The sequence below is a fragment of the Alosa alosa genome, chromosome 16 (assembly GCF_017589495.1).
Source record: "Alosa alosa isolate M-15738 ecotype Scorff River chromosome 16, AALO_Geno_1.1, whole genome shotgun sequence".
Classification (NCBI taxonomy): domain Eukaryota; kingdom Metazoa; phylum Chordata; class Actinopteri; order Clupeiformes; family Clupeidae; genus Alosa; species Alosa alosa.
Genome location: NC_063204.1, coordinates 18,726,457 through 18,752,045, shown reverse-complemented (window position 1 = coordinate 18,752,045; position 25,589 = coordinate 18,726,457). Strand labels below are relative to the sequence as shown.

At 43.2% G+C, this 25,589-nt stretch overlaps 1 protein-coding gene across 1 annotated transcript in view; it reads right to left on the bottom strand.

Moving 5' to 3' along the window:
• Positions 1-1,064: 1,064 nt before the first annotated feature.
• tmtopsb (teleost multiple tissue opsin b) overlaps positions 1,065-25,589 on the bottom strand; it is a 38,021-nt gene continuing 13,496 nt past the window's right edge. The window contains exons 3-4 of the mRNA XM_048267114.1: positions 11,013-11,246; positions 1,065-3,069 (exon numbers count right to left, since the gene is read on the bottom strand). Coding sequence (XP_048123071.1) covers positions 2,773-3,069; positions 11,013-11,246 — 531 coding nt within the window. The 3' untranslated portion in view covers positions 1,065-2,772. The remainder of the gene's footprint in view (positions 3,070-11,012; positions 11,247-25,589) is intronic.

The following is a 25,589-nucleotide window of genomic DNA, read 5'->3' as shown; positions in this document are numbered from 1 at the left end:
ATACTGTAATTCAACTTTGGTAAGAGATAGCGCAAGCACATACCTCCAGTTTCCCTGCATAAGTGAGTTGCCAAATGATTTGCCTCCCCTGAGACCTACTCCCGCATGCCTACAAACTGGTCCCAGCGAATGTCACAAAACAAAAGTCGATATGAGGAAAATGCCAACTGCAGCTATCCTCAGTGTTTCATAAACTCAAAACCGATATTAATCGTTTTCAGAAGAGCATTTCTGACTGAGAGGGTTTATACTGTCAACATACTGATAAACCTCTAATCCATGATTTCATTTAAATTTATTACATTAAACATATTTGATATTTATTACTAATCTGATTCTATGTTACTGTGGATGTGTGACTACAAACAACACTTGAATTGACAGCATGAATTCAAATTAATCAAATTAATGCAGATTTGCATTTTCAAATGAGTTTCAATCAAATACATTGGAGGCATACATAATGGATCATATCAAATCAGTCCCTCATCCCTCTTCACAGATTATCCTGTCATATGCAAGCATACATCTATAGCACAAACCTATTTGCATATAAGATGAAGAACAGTTTTTGAGCCAAGACAGTCTAATCACACTTGTGTTTAAACAGAATCATTTTTAGATGCCCTAACATAAGTACATTATGCAAGCCATCTACAGCAAATCAATCCAAATTAAAGGCTCTTTTTGTGCTAGTATTTCCATCATGGGGATAGAACATGCTGGATATTTAACAAATGCTAACACACACAAAATGTAAGTACTATCATGCACAGCCTCTAAAATGAACATCAGTTTGCAGGGAAATAAATATATATATTACAACTATGTGGACTAAATCAGAAGTGACTTAAATGTGTTGTGTGAGGGCAAATGAGATTGGGTTGATCATAATACAGACGTGAAGACCTTACTAAGTCATATCCTATATTACCAACCAATACAACCATTAGCTGATGGGTGACATCCACTGGATGCACTGGTGGGCTGAGAGCATGGTAACACTTCATTTCCAGCTCTCGCATACTCCACCTCTATGTGAAGATAACATATGATGCATCAAGTAGAAAAACTGGCTTTATTTATCTGTACAGTTTTAGATGTATCACAACATTTCCTTTTCACAACCATCAAAGTATGCAATGAATCAATGAAATGAATCATACAAAATAGATTATTTTTTATGTATGCTTCTACTTTTTTTTCAGAAGTCAGCTGTAAACACGTGGCAAAGTTCTCAAAGTTGACTTATTAGGAAACTTCAATAAGAAAAATCACTTTTTCTGTTTGTGTGTGATTGTACAGTATGTGTGTATGTGCTTGTGTGAAAGTAATAGAGACACATTCTTGTCTGCATTCATTATGGAAAATGTCCAAGCATTGCAGCATAAACACTCTTTCAGTCCATCTTGAAAGGTGCAGCTGGATAGCAGTTAAGGCCTGCGCAGATGACCAGGTCAGTAGAAGAGTCGTACAGCTCGTCCTCCATCTTGATTCAAGTAAAAGTGTCATGTGTCAGCAGACTGCCTCTTCTCTTTTTTCCCCATTATGCGCAATAACTTGCACTAGAATGCACTTTAACAAGACTACAAAATGCACATGGTTAGAAACAACTTACATGGTTTGGCTTCACTTGATGCTAATATGAATGTACACAATCAGTCTGTACATACTTATGTAAAGTCATAATTTTCTATAGTCTTAACCCAGAACAGATCAAATGCTTCTTTGTGTGCAAAATCGTTCAGCTTCTTCAAAACTGACACCAATAGTGGGGGCACCATGAACGGGTCCGAGAATCCACGGGGACCCAGGTTCGAGTCTGACCTGCAGTCATGTCCCTCTCCCACTCACTTCCTGTCTGTCTTCACTGTCCTGTCCAAATAAAGGCTAAAAGCCCAACAAAAAACTGACACCAATAGTGGGCCATATCTTTCAGATACACAAAACCCAAACTGCATGGCCCCATGGCAACATCCGCTTCTATTTCATAAAGAACTGTACAGGAAAAACATATTCTTAAGAGAGAACAACAGATTTTCTGCAAGGCAATCTTTATCATCAAGGGCACCGTGTGGTCTTTAGTATAAACATACAGTAGTGAATAGACTTGTGCTACAGCATTATACAGAAACGCAAGCTGCTGCTGAAATATTTCACCAAGAGGTGCTCCTGCAATTATAAAATCGCTCCAGGACAAAAAAACCCATGTGAATAGAGTGACAGGCAGCATGTCCTTGGTCATTATAAAGAAATGGTTTCATTGGAATTAGCATGACCTTTTAACTGAAATTAAGACTGAAATTTGCATTCATGTTGAAATACTGTTTTCCGAGCTGTTCTCCCTGTTGACCTACTGCCTGAAAAGCGTCATTATGTGGCTTATGTTGTGTAAAGAACACAATCGCCCCTTCAGTCCACTCCTGTGAGCAGATCTCACTCATTCTCCTCAGCCTCAGCAGATCATTCCCATCCTCCCTATTTGTCCACACATTTTCATGCCATTACATTGCGGGGGAAGCATGCATTCAGGAGCTGAAGCATTTGCATGGAGCCTTCACCGTTGACTCCACTGACTCCTCGTTCCGGTCCCTTCTCTCCCTCACGTCATGTTAGATACGTCTCCTCTCGCCTCCTCGTCGCCCTGTCGCCACTGACAACCACCCTTCCTGTCACAGTCAGCAGTTTGCTTCCAGCCTCACGGACATCGGTGTAGTGGCCTGTGTGCCCCCCATAAACACACACAAACACACATACACAGGTCCGTCCTGCTCAGCCATTGTAGTGGGCTACTAGAGAGAGAGTGGGCTTGACTGGCATGGGCGCAGAGGGAACCAGTGCTGGGGGAGTGGAGGCGGTGTCCTTCACCTCCAACGACTGTCTGTTGCTCTCAGGGGCGTAGGTGGTGTTGAAGCCGGCGGACGGCACGCCGAAGGTGATGTTGACGTTGTGGCCGTTGGTGGCACGGCGCACCATGCGCAGGGTCTTGGTGGCACGCGATGAGGCCTTGACGCTGGAGCCACGCTCTGGGGCGGTGCACTTCAGCATGGCATGGAAACACCTGTAGAACTGACCACCGGGGGTGGGGGTTGGGGTGGGGGGTTGGACACGCAGGCACACAAACACACTCACACACGCAGGCAAGCACACATCACAGAAACACAGAATCACACACATGCACAGACAAACACACACACGCACAATTGTCTATCAAAATAAAGCCTTCAAAACCTCACGTCTTTATCCATTACTTGCACACAACTTTCCGACATTAAAGGAAAGCTACACACTGAAGAAAACGGGTACGTTTACATTCCAGAGTGTCCCCTTAAGTGCCCTCACGGGGAATGCAAAGCCTGACCTTGTCTTAGCTCGGTTCTGCACCACCGCCTGCGCTGTAAGGCACTAATAGCAGCAGGGCAATAACTCCCCTTTTTGTTTCCCCATTAATAAGTGCTGCTTGATGTCACATTTGTGCTGTATGCGCAGAGTCTCTTGCAGGGCCCAACAATAGACTGGAGGTGCGGCAGAAAAAAACACACATAATTATATTATTCACAGAGCTGGACTCTGTTGTCTCTAATAGGTCCTGAATACATTTTTTGAAAATTGAAAGCCTTTCCCGTTTGGAGAAATTCATTAACTTGTGAGAGACCTCGCTGCGGGGGTGTGGACAGTGATTATCAGAGGGGGACAGAGACGCTTCAGTGGGGGAGGCGTCTCGCCTCTTTTCCTCGGAGTTGGATGCCTCGGTGGCGCCGGATGGCTGATGTCTCTGGCCACCTCGGGCAGATTTCAGAGGCGGACGCCTCTCTGATTGCACCACTAATCAGCGGAGCGAGTCAAATGAAACCATTGTGGAGAGATTTCAATTGACCGCGCTACCTCCTCCTCCTTCCAAACACACAGTGAACTGAATTGAAAATGCCATGTAGGCTGCACAATGCTTGAGATGCCAGCAAATGAGAAGTCTGGGGAGCTGCATTGTGGTCCGGGCTGGGCTATTGTTTCCCAGGCCACTTACTTCATTATAGATAAAGTTATCATAATTAAACTGTCTAAGACTGCCACCGGGGCAGAATTCATTTCCCTGGTGGGGGGGCACGTCATGGCAGTTAATCTCTCATGGATGTATAAGAGATATATTACACCCATACCACAACATGCACACACACCCTTGACTCATCCCTTTGAGAATATCCTTTCTCAGTACCACATTATTGCTTTCTTGACAGTTTTTTGCCATTTTTAACAAATGCACTGTGACACCATTTCAACAAAAAAAGCTTGCAGGTTTTCTTGCAGAAGAAAAAGGAAAACAAAGGTTTAAAACGCTGTTGTTCACTACCAACAAGGAAGAGCTCTTTCAACCTCTTATGCGCAAACCCATTCTCACAGTCATACTGACAAATCACATCCCTTGAGAAAATGTAGTGTACTTAGTATACTCCTCAGTTCCTCATGTATACGTATAGTCAACTACATTTTCACAGGAAATGCAGACATACGCCCCTGTGTTGTCATTTGCTTTGGGCTTTTCTCCATGTGATGCCAAACAGGAATAGCAAACAATATAAAACACATGCTGATGACATCTGCTGTGGGAACTGACTCCCTTTTTGCAATCTACACACATCAAACAACCAGAATAGCACAGACATGGGAGACATTTGTTTCCTTCATAGTCAATCACACAAATGCTGGCGGAATCATGATAAAACACTACAATTTTGTGCGGGTTCCATGAGTCTATTACGTTACTTTTTAGTAAATCTATATTAACGTCATATAATGCCCAAGAAACCTTACCCTAACCAATATTATCCTATTTCTCAAGTTTTTTTTGTATGAAATAAACAGTGTAAATATCCCGTTTTTATAAACAGCCAAACCGCTTTGTGTCTGGAGACCTGAGTGAGGACAGCCAGGCCACCTCTTGGAGCCATTGTGGAGATCAGTGTGGACAGCTGGAATGGCCAAGAGAGTCAGGATGCACTGGAGGTGGCAGCAAGCCTAATCCACCTTCGGCAGCCAGCACTGGCCACTCCCGTGCTCTTCCAACCAGATGGAATGCAATGAAATTTGGGGCCTTAGGCCAGCAGGTAAAGCCAAAAAAAGCATCACGCGTCAATTTTGCCATTATCTTCGAGTTAAAAGTCTGCCAACATACTTCAAACCCATACTGATAAACAGATATAAAGTCACGGATTCTTATTTGGCAGAACAGATTGCGGACATTAGTAGCTCTGCTTGCAAAACTGTGGCCTACATTAGCGTCATGCTAACAGCATGTGACCTCACCAGAGAGAGCCGCTGTGTCCGCAGCCTGGAGTGTCAACTCCCCGCCTCCTTGACAGATGCTCTACCTTCACAAGAGCTCAGAGGGTGATCGGATGAGCTCATTGGCCGACGCAGGACAGGAGCGGGATGGGAGGTTATAAATGGACTCAGACGCTCGGGCTCATTACAGGAAGCCGCGGGGTGGCTGAGAGCCTCCCAGAGCTTTCAAAGGTGATAGCCAAGCAGTGAGCCTAATTGAAGTGGGCCTCTGGGAGGCAGCATCACCTCCGCCGGCATCACCACAGATAGACCCCAGCGGGCCCTCCCGCACTTCTAGGTGACTCTGTTTTAAGCAGTGACCCTGTGGTTAGAGCTTGATATCGGCTCAAACGCCCGAGTAGGGCTGCTTTGCCTTAGAGATGAGTCAATGGATGATCACCACCCATTTACAGCTCTGATGCATCAATGCGCTGAATGTAAAACCACTGAGGATTCATACTTGTGTTTAGTGCTGAATAATTGAAACTGCACTGGCTTTCCATATTTTTAACACGGAGAAAGTGTTCAATGCTGCATAAAAACCCCCTTAATGGCACAATTAAATGGAAACATTATCCTTAATGGTTGTATCCATCTTTTCAGTGCACATCATGGAGCAGTATAAATTACTCCTTTAAAGGTGCTCTAAGCGATGCCACGCGATGCCAACACATTTTATGTCACTTTCTGCAAACAGCACCTAACCAACTGCTAGCTGTCTGTGTCCTGAATACACTGTAAAAAAACTGCAATCTCTGTGGACAGCCCAGGCTCCAAAAACCGGAAACAAAAACAACCTGGGCAAACCTAGCCCATGAAAACATAACAAACTGTTCCAGCAAATCACAGACGAGGTGGCGCAACTGGCTAGGGCACCTGCACCGTACGCCGGCGACCCGGGTTCGATTCCCCCCTCATGGTCCTTTCCGGATCCCACCACAACTCTCACTTCCTGTCATTCTTCACTGTCCTGTCATTTAAAAAGCCCCCCCCCCCAAAAAAATCACAGACGAGATACGCGTTTAGGAGAGTTTCAATTGCACAGGAGCAGCACGTGAGGGAGGGGGAGGAAGTAGCAAGCTAGCTCTCTGTTTTGTTTGAAAGTCAACAGAAGTGACGTTGCCCAGCATCGCTTAGAGCACCTTTAAGGCAAAATATTCTTTCTTTAAGCACTACATGCAGATGTTTACTAGATGTTGCAAATATTTAGCTTTTTCTGACTGCAAGCAGTTGTCATTTGACCAGATAATGGTCAGTTAATAAAAGCCTACTCAGTCTGTTAATAAGCCCTAACCTAAAGATGAACATTATTTTAAAGGCACACTATGCAGGATTTTCACCTTTACGAAGCCAATTTGATGGTAAACGAACTAATAGGCAAATCGTTCACCTAGCATAACTATACAGCATAGACGTAGCGAGTCCCTACTGAGAAAACCAGCCATGCAACTTCCAAGAGCGGTGCCCCGCCAAAACTTGCGAGAATTATGAAACATTACCTTGTCAGTAGATATAGCTCCTTGGAGATAGTTTTTGCCTGTTGTTAATCCTTCACCTCCACAACAAAAGCATTTGCATTGTGTACAGGGGGGATAGGTCGCAAGAAGTTTGCTATTTACAATAGCAGAGTAACATATAAATACATCGTGACTCTAGAGGGAGCTCTACACTCGCCAAAAATACCTAAACCGCATAGTACACCTTTAACTTCTACCTTTTCAAACTCAGTGAAAAACATAATATGATAATACCATTATAACAGTTTCCCCACTCCTGTCCCACTTTACCTTCTTTTGTTAACATGGCAGATCCAAATGACACTGAGATGACAACTGGTTCAGACATCCGTAGTGTATGGCTTAATATTTAACTGAATAGTGTATTCTCCTCCTCAGCCCCTGGGTTTGCTGGAGCGCTGTCAGACTAATGAGCTGTGCAAGTTCTGGCAGAGAAATGATTGGCCCATGGAGGGTGTGTGTGTGTGTGTGTGTGTGTGTGTGTGTGTGTGTATATGTCTGTGTCTACAGTATGTGTCTGTGTGAGTGTGTATGTGTGTGCGTGCGTGCAAGGGGAGGTAGCTGAATTTCCACACCCAATTATCTTCCCCCAGTGTTACAGGTGTGAGTGGGAAAAAGAGAGGGAACAAGGCCAAGCTTGACTACAAATGACCTGTTTCAATTCCGAGCCAGAACCAGCAAACTCTCGTGAATCCTCAAGTGAAAAAAGTGGGGGGAAAAACATGGAAATAGTGAGAGTAGACTAGATGTCCCAAATCTCAGTGTCACCATACATCAACACTGTCCCTCCCTGTGACCACCCTCTTCATTTTCCGCCTGTCTCTCACGCCCTGTGTTTATGTGTGCTCGCCCGGAGACCAATAACTAAACTGTGTTGTGAGATACCCTAAGGCTTAAGCCATATAGTGCACCTTGTGTGCAAGTTAATGGTGTGAGGCGTGGGGACTCTAAGGCTCCCTGAGGAGGGAGGAAAAAAAAGGAAATCTGTAAATGTAATTATCTCACACTGCGCTGGCCCAAGAGAGCCCAGCCAAATGAGAAGCATCCCTATTTAGTCACCAACTCCCAGCTTTTGAAGCCTTTTCTCCCTCTCTCTCTCTCTCTCTCTCTTGCTCTCTCTTCAGTCACACACTTACTCACTTACACACAAACACACATACACACACACATGCACACACTTAAACACAATCAAAGAGACAGAGAGAGAAAAACACTCACAAACACAAACACTCAATGGTTTTGTCTATCAACGTCTTTCCTCCTTTTTTTTCTGGAGGGCTTTCCTCTTCTGATTTTCTTCGACGACGATCGATACTTGAATCTGTACAGCACTTTAAGTCTTCAACTCGCCTCAACTCACAGTTTCCATGGTTACGGGCTGGGAGGAATTGAAGACTGAAAATGACATACAGGGCAGTGGTGTCTTCTTGAGCAACTGAAGGGCCACAATTTTCCTTGCCAGGGCCTCTTCTGCATAGACTAATAAGCACCATTCATTTATGGAGCAAACACACATCCCTGTTGTCATTTGTGGTACAATTCATCAAAGCATCTCAGGCAGACATTATAGAGTTGTGAAATAAAAAGGACAGGGTTTAAAGTTGTCATGAAAACACTGGTTATGCAGAGAAAATAATGAGCGGGCATCTGAGGGGGAAAAAGACAGACATAAAAAAAGACATAAAGACACTTTTCAATTTCCTGTACAGTACAGCCAGTGGGACAAAACAAGATTGGCATGCAGTGGAAGTGTTTGTTTTATAGCTGGATGTTCACCTCACCCCTTTACAGACAACATAGTGGACATAATAAGTGTGGAGGTCCTGAGCAATTCAGCATCTCGGGGAAGTAAAAAAGAGTTTCATTGTGTTGGTGTGGCCTAGAGAAAAGAGGAGAATACAAACCAGCCACCAAAGCCGTCAACCAGTCTGACAGGATGGTCTCAAAATGCACGCACGCACGCACACACACAGAGAGAGAGATAATTACAGAGAGAGAAGGGGTCTTAGATAGTAAGGTAAGCAAAGGATAAGCAAGGAAAAGGAGAACAAAGGAACAAAGTGATAAATAAATGATAAGAGACAGAGAATAAAATAATTTGAAACATCTATTTTCTGGAGTTACAGAAACCATATTCCCCTCTGACACAAAGTATCAGCTTTTCAGTATAGTATCAGGTTTGCTGGATAGATGACAACATTCCAGCAATGCTAAGGACCCATGCTAGCATTAAAATCACTTTATCTTACTTGTCTTACTACAGTTACACTACATTCAATTGGTCAACATCTGAACATCACTTCTTTTAACAGAGTGATGTGATTTCTATAGAATTTACTTCTTTACTTTTCTACTTTAAACCCACCCCACATGATCTTTATTGCGACCAGCCCAAGCTACAGGATCTCCTTTCCTACCTTCTGCATAGCATTGCATATAATTCATTACATATGTAATGAATTAGGTTACAACCACTCTTTCTTTGGAGCTTTCTTCTCATTGTCAAGTGATCATGAGGTCCAACGTCATAGCTGTCTTTTTGATCTACTGCACCTTTGTCAAAGGTGGACAAAGTACACAATTCCTTTACTTAAGTCAAAGTATAGACACACCTGGTCAAATATTACTCCAATACAAGTGAAATTTACTATGCCAACAATTTACTTGAGTTGAAGTACAGAAGTACTTGCTGTTAAAAATACTTACGTATTCAAAAGTACAAGTACTTTTGCAGGTACAAGTACAAGTCCTTTTTAATGTGTTGTACAAGTCCTTTTTAATGTGTTGTAATGTAACGTTTATTTTGTCAACAATATGATGTACATCCTTTGGTTGGTCACAAGGACTTAAACAGACCTTTAGTTCCTTGCATCCAGCATCATTTTGCCTACTTTCATAACTTTGTAACTGTTCAAAAGGATGCAGTAATTCACTTTAAATTGTTTTTCATTCTCTGTTCAAAAATCTAAAACATTTTCACTGCTGAATACAAAACAGGATAACTCAATTATGAGTAATTAATTTACCATTTAATAATGTAAAGATCTAGCTATGTGGTGAATGTCAGCTGATTGTCTAATTTCATTTCAAATTCACCATGATCATGGGGGATATGGTGAATAATCTGCTGTCAATATCATTACCACAGCCAAGTTGAAAAAAATGAATCTAAAACGGATAGTTCGGGTCCTTGATTATGATTGGCTGAATCACGTTCGATTCTATATTACTGCACTACAACAACTCGATACAAAAGTTAGAGTTGCTGCGTCTTGACGTTGCTTGGCAACCATTCTGATAGAGGAAATATATTTCTTGGCGGAAGAAGAATTATCTATGAATACATTGTTACATTTCTCGTTGCTGTGCCTCTACAGTATGTTATGAAATCTTGGCAGATGTAGTAACTGTTTTAGAAAAGCAATAAGCCACTGGAGTCCATAGGTTGCGCTTGGCGCTTGCGCGTCGTGCCTAACAACGCCCCTTAGCTGTTCTAAAATCAGTGTAACCTACGGCTTATTGCTTAACTCAATATGGTCTATTGCATTATTGCATTTAAAGAATCACTTGAAATATGCTTAAAAGTACTTCATGCTCATATTTCAAATGTAGCGGAGTCAAAAGTACAATATTTGGCTTTCATGTAATGGAGTAAAATTACAAGTCTCTTCTATCAAAACTCATTGTCGATTTGCAGCTTCACAGAGTTAAGTCAAACACTTGACCGGCTCTGGATAACTGTGCCGTCTTCCTGGAGGCTAACCCAATTCCTAACTATTACATACCTTGTTTTCACTGTTTCATTAAATTCCTCCCAGGTTATTCTTCAAAGAGAGTGAAAAACATCTCCACAGTATGCTTTTGACTTCGTAGGAAATGTGTGGCAGTTAAGGTAAAGTTGTTGCATGGGATGCTACTTACCCTCATTTGTTTTTTTTGGATTTTGTTATATTATCTTATTATCTCATAAAGACAAATGTCCTTTTACCTTTGATGTTATATGTGAAATCATGCAGGTACCTCTAACACAAACACTGTATATATCAAACTCAAACAAATTCACGACCCACAAACACATGTAGCTGTGTTGTGTGCCTGCACAACATTACTTCCTTTACAATCTCATTGACTTTTACTGTTCTTCATCTGTTTCAGTCTCTATCATTGACCACTCACCTGATTGTTCATGAAGATGTAGATGATGGGGTTGATGACTGTGCTGAACTTGGCCAGGATGGAGGGGATGATGCTGGCCTCCGGGGTCACCAGGCCTGGCCCCCCGAACGTGGCCACTAGGGCCATGACTCCATAGGGCAGCCAGCACAGTAGGTAGGCCACCACCATGGTGATGACCATCAGCAGCACCCGCTGCTCCCGCTTACGGCTCACAGCCGTGTTGATGCGGCTCACCTTCAGGACCACAGGGGAAGGGGCCAGAGGAGAGGAGAGGAGGAGAGGGAGAGAAGGGGAAATGGAGAGGATGAGGGGGGGGGGGGTGGGGGGGGGGTGGGCAGGAGGGACATGAGCAAGATCGAGAAGGAAACATTAAAAAGTCTATTTGTGAAAATTGCATAACCTAGATGAAGTAGCATCTCAGATAAACAGCCAAGTACCAGATGGTAGCACATTCTTAAAAATGGCCTCTGCTACCAATTATATTAATTATTCCAACAATGGTGTAACCAATGTCTCAACAGCAGCACTGAGCAAATCTGTGCAGCAGAGTTCCAAACCAAATTGGAGTAAAGAGCGTCCATTCAGAGTAAGTAGTCTGACCAGACTTCTGCTGTTGTTCTGGAACTCCTGCAATCTTAATAAGTGCAATGGTGGAGACTGCACCCGCACTGCATAAAAAATCTACGGCGCCTTTGTTCTTCAAGACTACTCACATCCTTGCTTCATAAAGAGCTAGAGACTGGATTAATGCTGTCAGCTGAAGTCAATCATCCCTGCCAGTTGTTGTGGAAAGCCAGTGCCAACTTTTGGAAAGCAGAACTGGCACTAGAACTCATTTGTATTCATTTCAATTCATTTGTATCGCGATTCAGCTCAATTGCGAGGACACGTGTTCTGCTGTCATGTGGCATGTTCGCCACAGCTCTAGTGTCAGCTTTGCTGTCTCTCCTTCCCTCTCTCTCTCTCAAATCTATCTCTCTGTTTTTATTTCTCTTCCACATATACTCCATGCTGGCTGGCACTGCGGCTGATATTCAGTGCCTCGGTTTCATGGTCCAGCTGGTCTCCAGCGGTCTCCAGCTGTCTCTCGCTGTCTGCCTTGATTAAGCAGCATGAATATGCATCTCTATTTGGCCAGCGCGGCCCAACGGGTCAAATGATTGAACCTTCCCATTGTATCACAGGTGATTACTGGGGCGAAATCACATTGGCTGCCTCAGAGACTTCTCCCGTGCCGTGTCCAGTGTCTTTTAGGTCTGCTTGTCACCGAGCGCTTTATTTTTGTGAGTGAGTCGGGCCTGCTGGAGACTAATTGAGGTTAATGAGGCTTGTCCTCTTTCTGACAGGAAAGCTCAGAGAAAACCCCACCCTGCATGTGACTGATGACCAGGGACGGATTAAACAAATATGGGCCCCTGTGCACAATATCAAAAAAGGCCCCCCCTCTCCCTGACCGCGACACGCGCAGGTGCGGACCGGTAGCAGGGACGTTGATAGTATTTTGTGAGAGGTGGTGCTGATCATATTACGGGGGGTTCGGGGGTGTCTCCCCCGGGGAAAATTTTGAAATTCTGGCTGTTAAATATACCCTTTTAACACAGTTTGGAAGGGGCATACAAACTTTAACAGAGCAAGCAGGGCCCGTTTTCTGTCTGACTCAGGTGACATGCACATTGGCTACCTGCATGATAAGGTTTTCACTTCACTGCTGCTTGACACTACCTTGCATGGAGACATATTTCACGTTAACAGTGGAGATGTTAGCAAAACTATAGCGTTTGGTAAATGGAGATGCAGATCATCTCCCTATAATTCATTTCTTTGCGCAACAGCCCACATTATGCGCTCACTCCAGCGAGACGAGTGAAATAAGTGTAGCCTATCTGTCATCGGCATCGCCATAGGCTATTTGCTACGATATAAGCTACTGTTAGGCCTACAACAAGTCGCGATTTATTAGGCTATCCAATCGCTATGCTGTTTTCATGAACATTGCAGGAATCCACTTCATTCACCTACCCACGAGTGGGTCAGTTTCACTTTCGCAAACACGCATACACATTGAATGAGCACTCATAGACTACCACTTCGACCTAATCTTATGCCTCTATATTCTATGAATTAAGAAGTATTTATTGATCAGGAAAACATTTAGTTTATTTTTCTTTCGGTCCGCTATCTCTGGAATGAATACACCTTGTCTCTCCTGCAGTACAGTAAATTGTGATTGTAAATACTGTAATAACTTCTTGATTTACCTCGCTAGATTTGAAATAACTGTTTTCTCACCTGTTTCAGATTTGTAATGTTTTTTTTCCAAGCATAATTGCCTGTAGACCAAATAATTTGCAGCACCAGTGGTTCTCTATAAGGTCATTGTTTTGTCATTTTAGAGGTAAGTAAGAAATAAGGCAATCAGAGAGCTCTTCACGGAGTACGCATCAGAGTTCCCAGCAGCACGCATCAGGGATTACAGCCTGAATTCACAATTTTCACAAATACACTGATTGAAGGGCTTTTAATTGGCTCCCTGTTGATCCATGCATAGGCTTTAGCTATTAGTTACAGGTAACTGCCGAGAAGGCATCAGGAGAGGACAGGGAAAGGTGTTTATGTGTGTGTGTATGAATCACATGGATGTGTCAGAAGGTCAAGCACTGCTTCAGCTATATTCACCGTGGTACAAATTCCAATCACTACTCAGCATGACTACACCGTGGTAACAAATTCCAATCACTACTCAGCATGATCTCTTATGAGTGACTATTTTCACCTTGTAAAGTAAACAGTGACCTACAGAACAGAGGTAGGTAACAAAATAGTAGATCCAATCTAGTACATATTTCTTAAAAACCAAAAGGTTCTGGATGGATGTACAATATTCTTTCACCCAGCATCTCCTGTACAGCTCATTGGGGCTTTTGTCCCCCCAAAGAAGCTGAGGCAAGGCTTTGCTCAAACTGCTTTCCATGGACACTTATACTTGTTCAGTGAGAAAGTGCTATTGGCTTCTTAAGAGAGTTCAAAGTGACTAAGCAACTATAAGTTTCCACACGTGATATCACATAAGGAAGCCTTTCCAATAAAAAAGTGACAGTTACAGTGCCATAAAGCTCTGTTTTAAAGCTGTAAATGAGCTAAATATTTTACAGCATGAACACTTACATCCTCACTAGAACAATGAGGTCTTCTGTCAAACTGCTTCTTTCTGTCCCAAACAAAGAAGTAACCGTCTGTGTTTTCCATCTTAAGTATAATAGCTGTTACGTGTGACAAGAGAAACAAATGTTATAAGGAAGGTGGAGGTGACCTGAGTAAAGGAAGGAGAGATTTTGTGGTCTCCAAAGGTTACACAACAAATAAACTGAAGCTCTCATAGCTAGCGAGGTCAGGAGTGTGCTGGTTACCTCTGAAAACTTCTCACGAATCTCACGAATAACGCTCACTTACATAAAGGCAAGGTAAATGAATGGCTCTGAAGGTCCATCAACATCAGTTCAACTACATGTTATTTATTAATTTTGGTGCTATGAACCAAGGACACTGGCACTGCTTGCTAATGGCCAACAGAACAATCTGCCACTGCTTGCTAATGGCCAACAGAACAATCACACAGTACACATAGACCTCTACGGAATAAGTCCTGCCTCCGAAACATCCGGATCCACCCAACTTCCTGTTGTCGAATGTCTATGGGAAATAACATGACGTTTCGAAAAATCTGTAGGTGGCAAAGTATAAAAAGCTGGTGGGCCGATAGGCCTACATACTTCTGCCATCTGGTTTCCACTGGATTTTTTGATTGTCGGTGCCGTTAAAGTAGTAAACGATTATTAATGCTAACGGGGGAGCTAGTTCCGGCGTAACGCTGGTGGAGGAGGGCGTTAGATCTCGCTCACAACCAGTCACAACCTAACGTGATGGTCATTTTCACATGTGATTCACGCATAATTTCAGTGGTCTTTAAAAGTAAATCGTTTGCAAGGTTCAGCTAGCCTAGAAATCTAGACGCACCCTAGCGGCGGCAAATTAATTTGCTCAGCCTGTACGTCTAGTATCAAACCATAGGGATTTCTATTGGCTGACGCCGTGGACGTCATCTATTGGCTGACGCCGTGGACGTCATCATCAGCGCTCTATTTTGTTAGAGAATCTTAAGGCGGGCTTAACAGGATAACGACAGTCCTGCGACGGTGAACAACAAGGAAGGTGGCTATGGCGAACGAAAAGCGGTTGTTTGAATTGGCGTTGGCGTCAACTTTGGAGGAGTTGGAATTGTGCTTTTCTTTGAAAGTTGAGTAACACAATGCACTTAAGTCATTTCTTTCGAAGAAGGATGTATTTGCCGTTTTGCCGACCGGATACGGATATGGTCGTAGCGCTGGTCTTTTGCATGCCTAGGCTGTTTGAAAGACAATTCTCTGCCCGCCCCTTGGATTAAGCGAGGTGAATGGTTCAATGATATAGGATGGCCAGCCAGGCTAAGGTTCAGCCTCTTTTCAACACAACTTAACTTTGGTTTGACTGTGCTGAGAGTTTGTTGGCTGTTATTGAGATATTTGAAAAAGAAAGAAATCGTCGACTAAGACACTAAAGACATGACGAGACAAGATTTTTTTTTTCACGAAAAACAGATTTATGATTTTTTTCACGAAAAACAGATTTACGATTTTTTTTTTCACGAAAAACAGCTTTATTTTGCATGACCTTGATCAGAACAGTAACATTTTCAGAATGTATTAACAACCTATCAAACATGACGATTTCACTCAGGGTTAGTGCCACCTCCGTAGACAGGCTCTGGTGCCACAAACTCCATTTCGGTGAAGACAAACTATGAATCATTGCCGTTGCTCTGCAACCTTGACTCGGGGAGTCGCGGCGTCCGAAGCGTGCGTTAGCTTAGTGCTTCTTACTGATATATTTCTACTTTAACGGCACCGACAATCAAAAAATACAGTGGAAACTAGATGGCAGAAGTGTGTAGGCCCACCATTGTTTTCTACTTCGCCACCTACAGATGTTTGACAGGTATGATATTTCGAAACGGCATGTTATTTCCCATAGACATTCGACGCCCGGAAGTTGGGGGGATCCGGATGGCGGAGGCGGTTTCGGAGGCGGGACTTATTCCGGAGAGGTCTATTGGCAAATAAAAGCAAATAAAAGCCTTTTTAGCAATAAAAGACCTGCAGTGCCCTGCTAAAGGCTGACTGGAGCATGCAGCAGAATGAGGGGAGGGAAAAGGAGGGGAGGGAAAAGAAGGGGGAGATAAAGGAGGGAAAACAAGAAGAAAGACGACACCCATACAATACGGGTGTGAGAACACATTCAGACATTAAAGGTTGTATCAGCGATTGCAGGCCCAAACATAAATGATCACGTTCATCTAATCTTTCCTCACAATCCGCTAGCTGCCTGCCCCATAAGTAGCCTGGAGATTCCAGACCCAAATCTGAAAGATTAAGGGTCTTGCCACGAATAATGTAATGACCCAACTCGAGGGGCGGCACCAAGCATGCATTTTAAAAGCTCACTGCACGCAATTGGTTAACATTATGCGACCAATGTTAACTGACTGATTCCGGACTTCGACGCAGTTGGATAACACTACAACTATCATCTGTTTAGCTCGCCTCTGGCCCGCCTATATCAGATACACAGATGTGATTGGTTCCCTGCGATGAAAGGGACAAAAGTTACGTGCATCATTACTCATTGCCAGTCATTGAGTCTCTCATTAGCAAATACTTCCACGAGCACTCTGGATTCCCAGGGTACCCCATAAGCAGGCCGTCAAAAAACACGTCTCTGTAGGCAGCCTAGGCTCCAAGATCTGTACACAAAAACAATTGGTGTTATCAACCACTGTAAACCAAAATAAATAGCGTTCCAACCAATCACAGACGAGATGCACATTTAGGAGAGTTTCAATTGCACAGGAGGGAGGAGCGAGCTAGCTCTATTTTGTATGAACGTCAACAGAAGTGACGTTAACTGCAATCGCTGATACAACCTTTAATGTTGAAGGGTTGATGTAATGAAATTGAAAATAAATAAACCATGTGCTTTTCATCGTTATATCTCTAGCCAAAAGACAGAGGAGCCTATAAAAAAGATAGCTTAACGTAAATTTAACACCATAAATGTCATTGGAGTATTTACAACAAGGAAATGCAATGCATGCAATGCCTTCTCGCACAAACAGATTAAGAAGTCAAATTTTAACCGTTAGGTTTAACGTTTTTTAGTCCCTTGGGTGATGATCTGAGGCTATTTCATCCTGAGTCTTTGCTCATTCAAGTGTTTTATTCTTATTTGTCTGTGGATATAACATCTTTCTCTCTCTCTCTCTCTCTCTCTCTCCATTTTGCTTTCAATGGTAAAAGTGAAGTGAGGACAACAGGGCTGATTCTTGCTGCTTTTATTGGTCTCTCTGATTTTTAGAAAATAACCAAAATACAATAATGTTTAGGCAAATAGAGAAAGTAAGCTATGTCAAACCTTTTCTGTAGTGGGACAGTACAGAGCGGGACGTGTCATTGCAAGAATGTTGAAAGAATGTGCACTCATTTAACTAAATTGTGGTCTCATTTTACTAGATTGTGTGCTCAATGTAGTAGATTGCGCAAAGATTTTACTATATTTTGCACATATTGTATATTGTATATGAGCACACTATTAGTAAAACGTGTGCACGATTTAGTAAAATGAGCACACACCAAATAGACCAAAAAATATCTTGCAATGACCCCTCCAGGGTTCCGTACAGTAGCAACTACAACAGCATATATTAGAGACTGTCTTCTCATGCCTGACCTTCTGCTGCTGCCTTTCTAGATGTACCGAGGTACAGTATGGGACAATACAAATGCAGACCAAGGCTGCACTAGTACGGGAAATTCAGGGAACATATGTACACAATAAAATCTGCACAAGCTGTGCTGTTCAATTCTGATGCAATGCAGAATGTTATCGTACCTTAGTTGACACAAGAGTGCATGGATGATAAGAATAAACATAAAAGTGTAATTTAATGATTTAAATATTATGATAATGAAATGATAAAGCATGTGCTTCATGATGCATGAGAGACCACATCAGAGCAAGATATAATGATTAATTACATCTTAATAGGGTCCTGTTGGTCAAAGTATAATGTGACGTGTGTAATGTGTGTACTTAAATAGATATCACTGAACTAATGAATACAGTTCTGTCCTTTTCTGGTCATAGTTATACATCTGTGTTCATGAGCTTAGATGACTTGCTGGGTAACATATCCATTTTGATTGTGAATTGAGATAAGTAGTAATGAAGGTTAGGCATATATATATATATATATCTGAATATATAGATCAAAACCCTGAATATATAGGTCAAAACCTGAGAATATCTGTCAAAATCTGAATATATATATCAAAACCTTGCATATATAGGTCAAAACATGAGAATATATATCAAAATCTGAATATATATATCAAAACCTGAGAATATATATCAAAATCTGAATATACTGTATATATCAAGACCCTGAATTTATACATTAACAATCTTTGGGGTCAAATATCGCTCCTCTAACCACTGCGCTACCGCATTTCTTGTACATAACGAGATTGCAATAAGTTTTAACACTTCAAGCCTCGGTTGCTAGGTAACGATAAACAAACTCAAAGATCATAATTCTTGATTTCGCTTACAAATTGATGCGTTCACTAAACAAAGGTTATGGAAGTTAAACACTACTTTTCCATCAAAAAGCTTGTTGTAAAAGGCATAACTTGTTAGATTTAAGACCTAGTTTCGCCTCTTGAGACCATCCTGATCTTGCTAGCTCCAGATTTTCACTCGCAGATCAGTCTGGCATCTCTCCGATAGAGAAAATTTGGAGCAGTTCGCCAAACGAACGTCCAATCAGCGTTGGTTTTGAGGCGGGTTTAGGTGTGACGCAACGACAAGCTACTGTTCAATTTAAACAACATGGCGACTTCCACGGATGAGATGAGCATAGCTATCGATGAAGTTTTATCCGAATATTCGAGTATTCCTGGGGACGCTAGGAAGCTAGGAGTCTCTGCAATGTAGCTGGGAGTAATGAAGGACACAGACATCCTCCACGGCCAATTCCAGTTAGTGTTTGGTAGCCCTGAATCTTAACGAGAAGGAATATGCTTTACTATACGATGCTATATGCTATATAGCATATATATATGCTATACGAGTTACTTAACGAGAAGGAATATGCTTTCTTCAGAAGTGTAGCCTACCATGAAAACTTGGTGGGGATTGTCGTTGATGAGGTTCATGTCACATACAAATGCTAAGTTTAAAAACGTTAACGTTAGCTACTTACCTAACTTGTATGTTAAAATCTGATTGGTTGATTTGGGCTGTCTATCACCAACATAGGTGGTGATAGACAGATGGTTTATCCAATCAGCTAACCAATATTTTCGCCCCTTCCGAAACGTTCTCCAACGGAAAGTCCCCAAATAGATATGCGGAGCAAATGCGAAGCAATCCATCTGGCGGAGACAGGTTAAGGTTCGCCAGCTCTGTGTGTACCGGTATATCTATGTCTGTGCCTGCCTGTGCATGCTATGGTGCTCGCCGACCCTCGCCGATGAGAAACCGCATGAGAGATGTGACGCAGGACATGAGAGATGTGACGCAGGGTTTTGATATATCTATTCAGATTTTGATATATATATTCAGGTTTTTGATCTATATATTCAGATTCTGATATATATATTCAGACTTTCATTCCATATATATTGACATTAATTCCTAAATGGCATGCCATAATATATATATATATATATATATATATATATATATATATATATATATATATATATATATATATATATATACACAAATGTTTTAAATCAAATCCGGGTGTGCTGTACTCTGTGTGTTTGTTTTACGGCAGTAGGTGGTGAGTCTAGGAAGTCTGCTTGCAAATCCACCACACTGGTGCGTGTGTTTGTGTTTATGTTTGTGGGAGGGGGATCAACTAAATACATAGTGTGATTTGCCTGCGAGGCGTGACGGGAATTTGGAATGGAAAGCCCATGTGACGCGCATTACCCACCAGCTGCTGCTGTCTGTGGACATGCCGACCGACCGACCAAATAAAGCACCAACCGGGTGGGCCGGGGCTGGGGCCTGGGGCACACAGGAGTGTGTGTCTATGTGTGTGAGTGTGTGTGTGTGTGTGTGTGTGTGTGTGTGTGTGTGTGTGTGTGTGTGTGTGTATGGATGTTGATGAGAGACAGAAAGACAGTGCACAGGGTGTGCCAGTGTGTGAGGGAGCCTGAAGGATGCGGATGTGACAGCAAAGGTTGGACAAAGCACCAACAGAAGCCAGGGCTCAAGGACAAGCGTCATTTTCAGAGAAATGTTTTTCTCTGGACATGATTGCAGCTCTGCATAACCAAATGTCTGTGTGTGTGTGTGTGTCAAGGCAACTGTGTGTCTGACGCCACACTTGTGTTTCTGTAATTAAATCTCTGAACAGCCTATTAAGACAAGTTGTTTGCTGATGAAATGCAATTAAAAGCAATGATTCGAGAGCTAAATGGATTACAGACACCAGCCGTGAAATGGGAAACATGTAAAACTGGGTTAAAAGAATCCGACTGTGCAAAGCGTTACACAACAGCCAGCACACCGCAGCAATCCATCTACATCCAGTCCAAATACTTCATAGTGTCTTAACCGGGCCTTCATGCAGCTTCATAGGGCATTGGAAGTTTAAAGGAAACCTTCTATACTCAATCGCTGCCATATGGCCAGCACTGTTTTAGGCGTTGTCCAACTATTTCCGTCTCATTGCCCAGTTCATTAGTCAACAGGATATGTTTTCACAAAATTCTGCAGGCATATAGTCATTGGGATACAAATGTTGTCACAACATATCTATATATATTGTATTTTCTTAGAGTGCTGTTCTCTTTTTCTGCCATTCCAACTGGAATTTTAGATTATGGTGCTGATACTGTCAGGTTTACCTAATCTTTTAATAAATGTCAACAAATATGAGATTGTAACAGCTTTCTTAATCAGCTTTATTTACTTACACCACTGTGATGATAGTGTGTCATCATGACACAAAGTATTACTGTTATCAGCTCATAGTTCAAACTAATCTAAGCCTCAGAAAACTCTCCCATAGCTTCTGAGGCTCTTCATTTCCCTTGGAGACCACCTGTGAGACACATTTGATTTGGGTTCAGTTGAGTTGTGTGCTGTGCACATACTAACTGGTCTCAGGGGAAGTCCCTTTAATGTTGTCTCTAACTTCCAATAGCGCAGACACTGACAGACCCTCAGCAAACAAGCAGCCAACATATAATGAGACACGCACTGCATCTCAGCTCAAAGAGGCCAGCTGTGAGCATGCTGTGTGTGTGTGTGTGTGTTTCTGTGTCCGTGTGTTGTGTGCGTATGTACGCATGTTGATGTAAGTGTGTGGTGGTGGGCAGTGGTGGTATATGTGAGAAGGGGCACCACACACACACACACACACACACACACACACACACACACACACACATTACATGTAAAAGCACATGGCACTTTTGGCCCTCCACCTGGGAATGCTGACATAATGAGCTCCTGCTCTGGAGGGTCCAAGGTAATCTGGCACGCAGTGAGGAGATCTCACAGTGGGGGCCGCCTCTCCACACGCCACCACAACCCACCCCACCCCATGCCGTCCCCACAGCCACGGCCGTCGGGGACACTCACAAGCAGCCGTGATGAAGGTCAACCCTGCAGGACGGCTCCAGGTAGGAGGCCCGCAAGCTGTAGAGCTGGAGCGCATATCGCTGGAGCCCATGCTGTTGCCAGGTAGACTTAGCACAAATGGAACATGAAAGAGTATATATATATATATGTATATATATATATATAGGGAAATTTGGTCTCTGCATTTATCCCAATCCGTGAGTTAGTGAAACACACTCAGCACACAGTGAACACACAGTGAGGTGAAGCACACACTAATCCCACGCAGTGAGCTGCCTGCTACAACAGCGGCGCTCGGGGAGCAGTGAGGGGTTAGGTGCCATGCTCAGGGGGAACTTCAGCCATTCCTACTGGTTAGGGTTCGAACCGGAAACCCTCCAGTTACAAGTCAGAAGCGCTAACCAGTAGGCCACGGCTGCCCCAAGAGAGAGAGACGCTCGCTGAGATTCTCCCGCATCTGCTTTTCTTTTCTCGTCCATCTTGCAACAAGCGCTTCAGTGTCTGCGTGTGTGTGTGTGTGTGTGTGTGCGTGCGAGCCTGCTGCAAGAGCTCTCGCTGGCGCTCGATGATCCATACATCAGCGGAGGGTTGGGAACATGGGACTCTTTGAAGGAGCGCTCACTTATCTTGCTGTAATTTGGGAAAGTTGATTAAACTGCGAGATCTCCCGTTGGGGCCTCATGCAGTGTTGATGAAGTTTGACAGAGATGGATCGAGTGAGCGAGCTACACAACTTGCACTTGCCAGAAAAACAAACACAGAGACACAAAAGAGTGCACACCACACAGCAACAAACACAAACTAAACACACCTACCCACACACATGTGTGTGCACACATTGTGATGGCAGTGGAGAGAGAGAGGAAGAGAGAGAGAGAGAATTTAAAAAAGGGAGAGACACACGTCTACACCTCATAAATAAGACTCTGTGGAGCTGTCAGGTCCCATAAGCAGTCCAGCGTGCTCAGCTCAGCATAAGGAGCTGCAGAGTAATCTCTCCTGACAAGCATGTCACACCACTGGACAGTAAGCAAGACAATAGGGGCCTGCCTTCCCCCAGGAGTGTGATCTCAAAGAAACAGTAAAATCGCTGGTGCTGTGTGCCTCTGAGCACTGGGGTGCCTTTCAGAGGAACAGAAATCCACTGAAGAAGATCATTTCAAGCCTGTGGCTGCAGTGCTGGCAGACTGCCTTGCTCGTTTTAATTTTACATAATTATTAATTGCATATTATAAAAGGAACACATTTTATAGGGGTGACCTTAAATATTGGATGATCAAAAATGACGCAATCCAAACATCAATCTGTTACATAACTAAATGTCAATATCAGCATCACTATTTGACAGCATCAGCTGTTATTGATATTCTGTCAAATGCATTAGGGCTAGGAACTAATGTGGCCTATAAAGCATGGTCCCTGAGACAGATACCAGCTGTGAGAGTGGGCATGCTGAAAGGGGGATGCCAGGCAGGTGGCACTGACCCAGCAACTGTGAGGATGCCACAGCAGCTTGGACAAGGCAGGCACAGTAAGGGCAAGTGTGTACACATAGCATTTGTCTTGTTGCTATGACAACAATTGATATTGAAATAAACAACTCATCACCAACTTCTACTTTGCTAATGCACTAATGTTAGATAGTTGGCAGGATGGCATGTACTTGGTATCTTTTTAAAAAGTAAAAAAAAAGCAAACAAATTAAATACAAACATTGCCCTTTAAAGGGTTTGGTCCACAATCTTGTTTAATTTATGAAAGACTTTGATCGGCCCATGGTTACAACACCAGCACCTTTCAGAAAAGTTCAGAGATTTTCAATTAGAATCGCTTAGAGCAGGCGTACAATAAAACCCAGAGTACTGGGAGCAGTTGTTTTTGTCAAGGCAGCTGCGTATGCTTTCTCCTCATCGGGAAAAACTGAAAATAGATGCTGGTGCTTGAAAAAAAAAATCACTATGGACACACACCCTAAGACAGATGGCCTGAGGTGCCTGGTTTCTGCTTCCATTACAACCAAAACACAGGCAGCTGCGAAGGAGCGAGAGAGCGAAGAAAACAGAGAGTACAATGAGTGCAAGAAGAGGACGAGGATGAAGAAGAGGGGTTGGATGAAAAGAGAGGAGAGAATCCCAGTATATTTCCAGGCCTCTACCAGCTCCTGGGCCGACCTACTTACAACAGCAGAGGGAGGAACCGAAGGGAACCTGGACACTGACGATCTTAATCTTGATTTATTCTGAGCGAGGACACAATGCATCTCCGCCCCTTTGCTGAGCTAGTCGGAGGGGATCTGTCATTCTGCAGCCCCCCGTGACAGGTGGGTGCCGAGGCTTGGCAGTGCCACTACTTAAGGAGATCCCATGAGAGCCTGCTTTATTTCCCACACCTCCCCAAAGTCCAACTGCTACGCCTAATCTAGAGAGAAGCGCCACACAATATCTCTCTCTCTCTCTTTCTCTCCCTCTCTCCCTAGAACAGTATCAAGTACACATCTTGTTTCAAACTTGTGGTGGTGGTGGTGTATGTGGGGAGGAGGGGCTTGACACACACACACACACACACACACACATTTTAAGGGTACATAGTCTTTGGGTTCATTAAGTATTACGCGCTGGGCTGCAGCAACAAATGAGCTTGGTACAGCTCTGTCATCTCCTCCCTGTTCCAAATGAGCTCAGAATTGGGTAGCCTGTGTGTGTGTGTGTGTGTGTGTGTGTGTGTGTGTGTGTGTCTGCAGGCTGTTGTGGAGGAGGGTTTGTTGGGTCTGTAGGGGTATCTCACTGCCTGAACATCTCATATAAAGATCACATCCCATTTCCCTTTCCACGTCTCTGACAGGCTTGTGCAAAATTCCAGAATTGAATTGAAACTGGCTCTTAAATTTCAATTCAATTCTTGAATTTCACTTGCATTTCAATTGAGGTAGCAAACAGGAAGCAGAATTGCAATTCGAATTGTGCACAACCCTGGTCTCTGATCTCATTTACAGACAATCATTAAATTCACTTTGTCATCCTTACAGTTATGAATGCTAGTTGCCCATAACAATCAATTGTTACTGTGTACTTACCCAGATGTTAGGGCCATAAAATTGAAGGAATCAAAAAAATTCCAAGGCACATATTAATGTGGATTATAAATGTTTGATCTATTACACCATAAAAGCAAACCATTAGAGAAACAGAAATGACACGAATGTTTTCTTTGATGGGACAGCTCTGGCACTTTCTTTGTAGCCATTTTCACTAAAAAGGAGGAAAAAGGCCATTTCTAAAGAGATATGTTTCTTTTTACCCCTTTTGCCATCTCAAACAATTCATCACTGAACCCGTCCTTGTTAGACAGTTGTACATTGAGTGCATGACAAATGAGTGACTTTCTGGGTGTTTCTTGCGATTCCACTTGCTCTGCGTGCACTTCACGCTTGAGCAGGGCTCTCTCTCCACTACAGGTATATTATAAAACAAAGACAGAGTCTGTCCTGCGCCTGAGAGAATGGATCCCCTCACTCAGGACTGGAATCATCTCCCTGATGGAGCCATCCATCATCCCGCGGATTCTGGCCAGCATCGGGGACAGCCCTGCTTGCTGCTCTCTCTAGCCGGGCAGAAAAGCACCAGGCGAGGCTGTGGTCACAAACGTGGAACGACAAGGAAGAGAGGGGCTTCTCGGCTTCCAAAAGCACACAGTTATACTCTGCTGAGGACTCCATAAGAGCATACAGGCTTGTTTCGTTTCTAATGGGACAGCCAGCTCAGCCAGGCAGCCAATACCAGGACATAAAATACAGCTTCATTACATGCACACAAAATCGTTTTGATG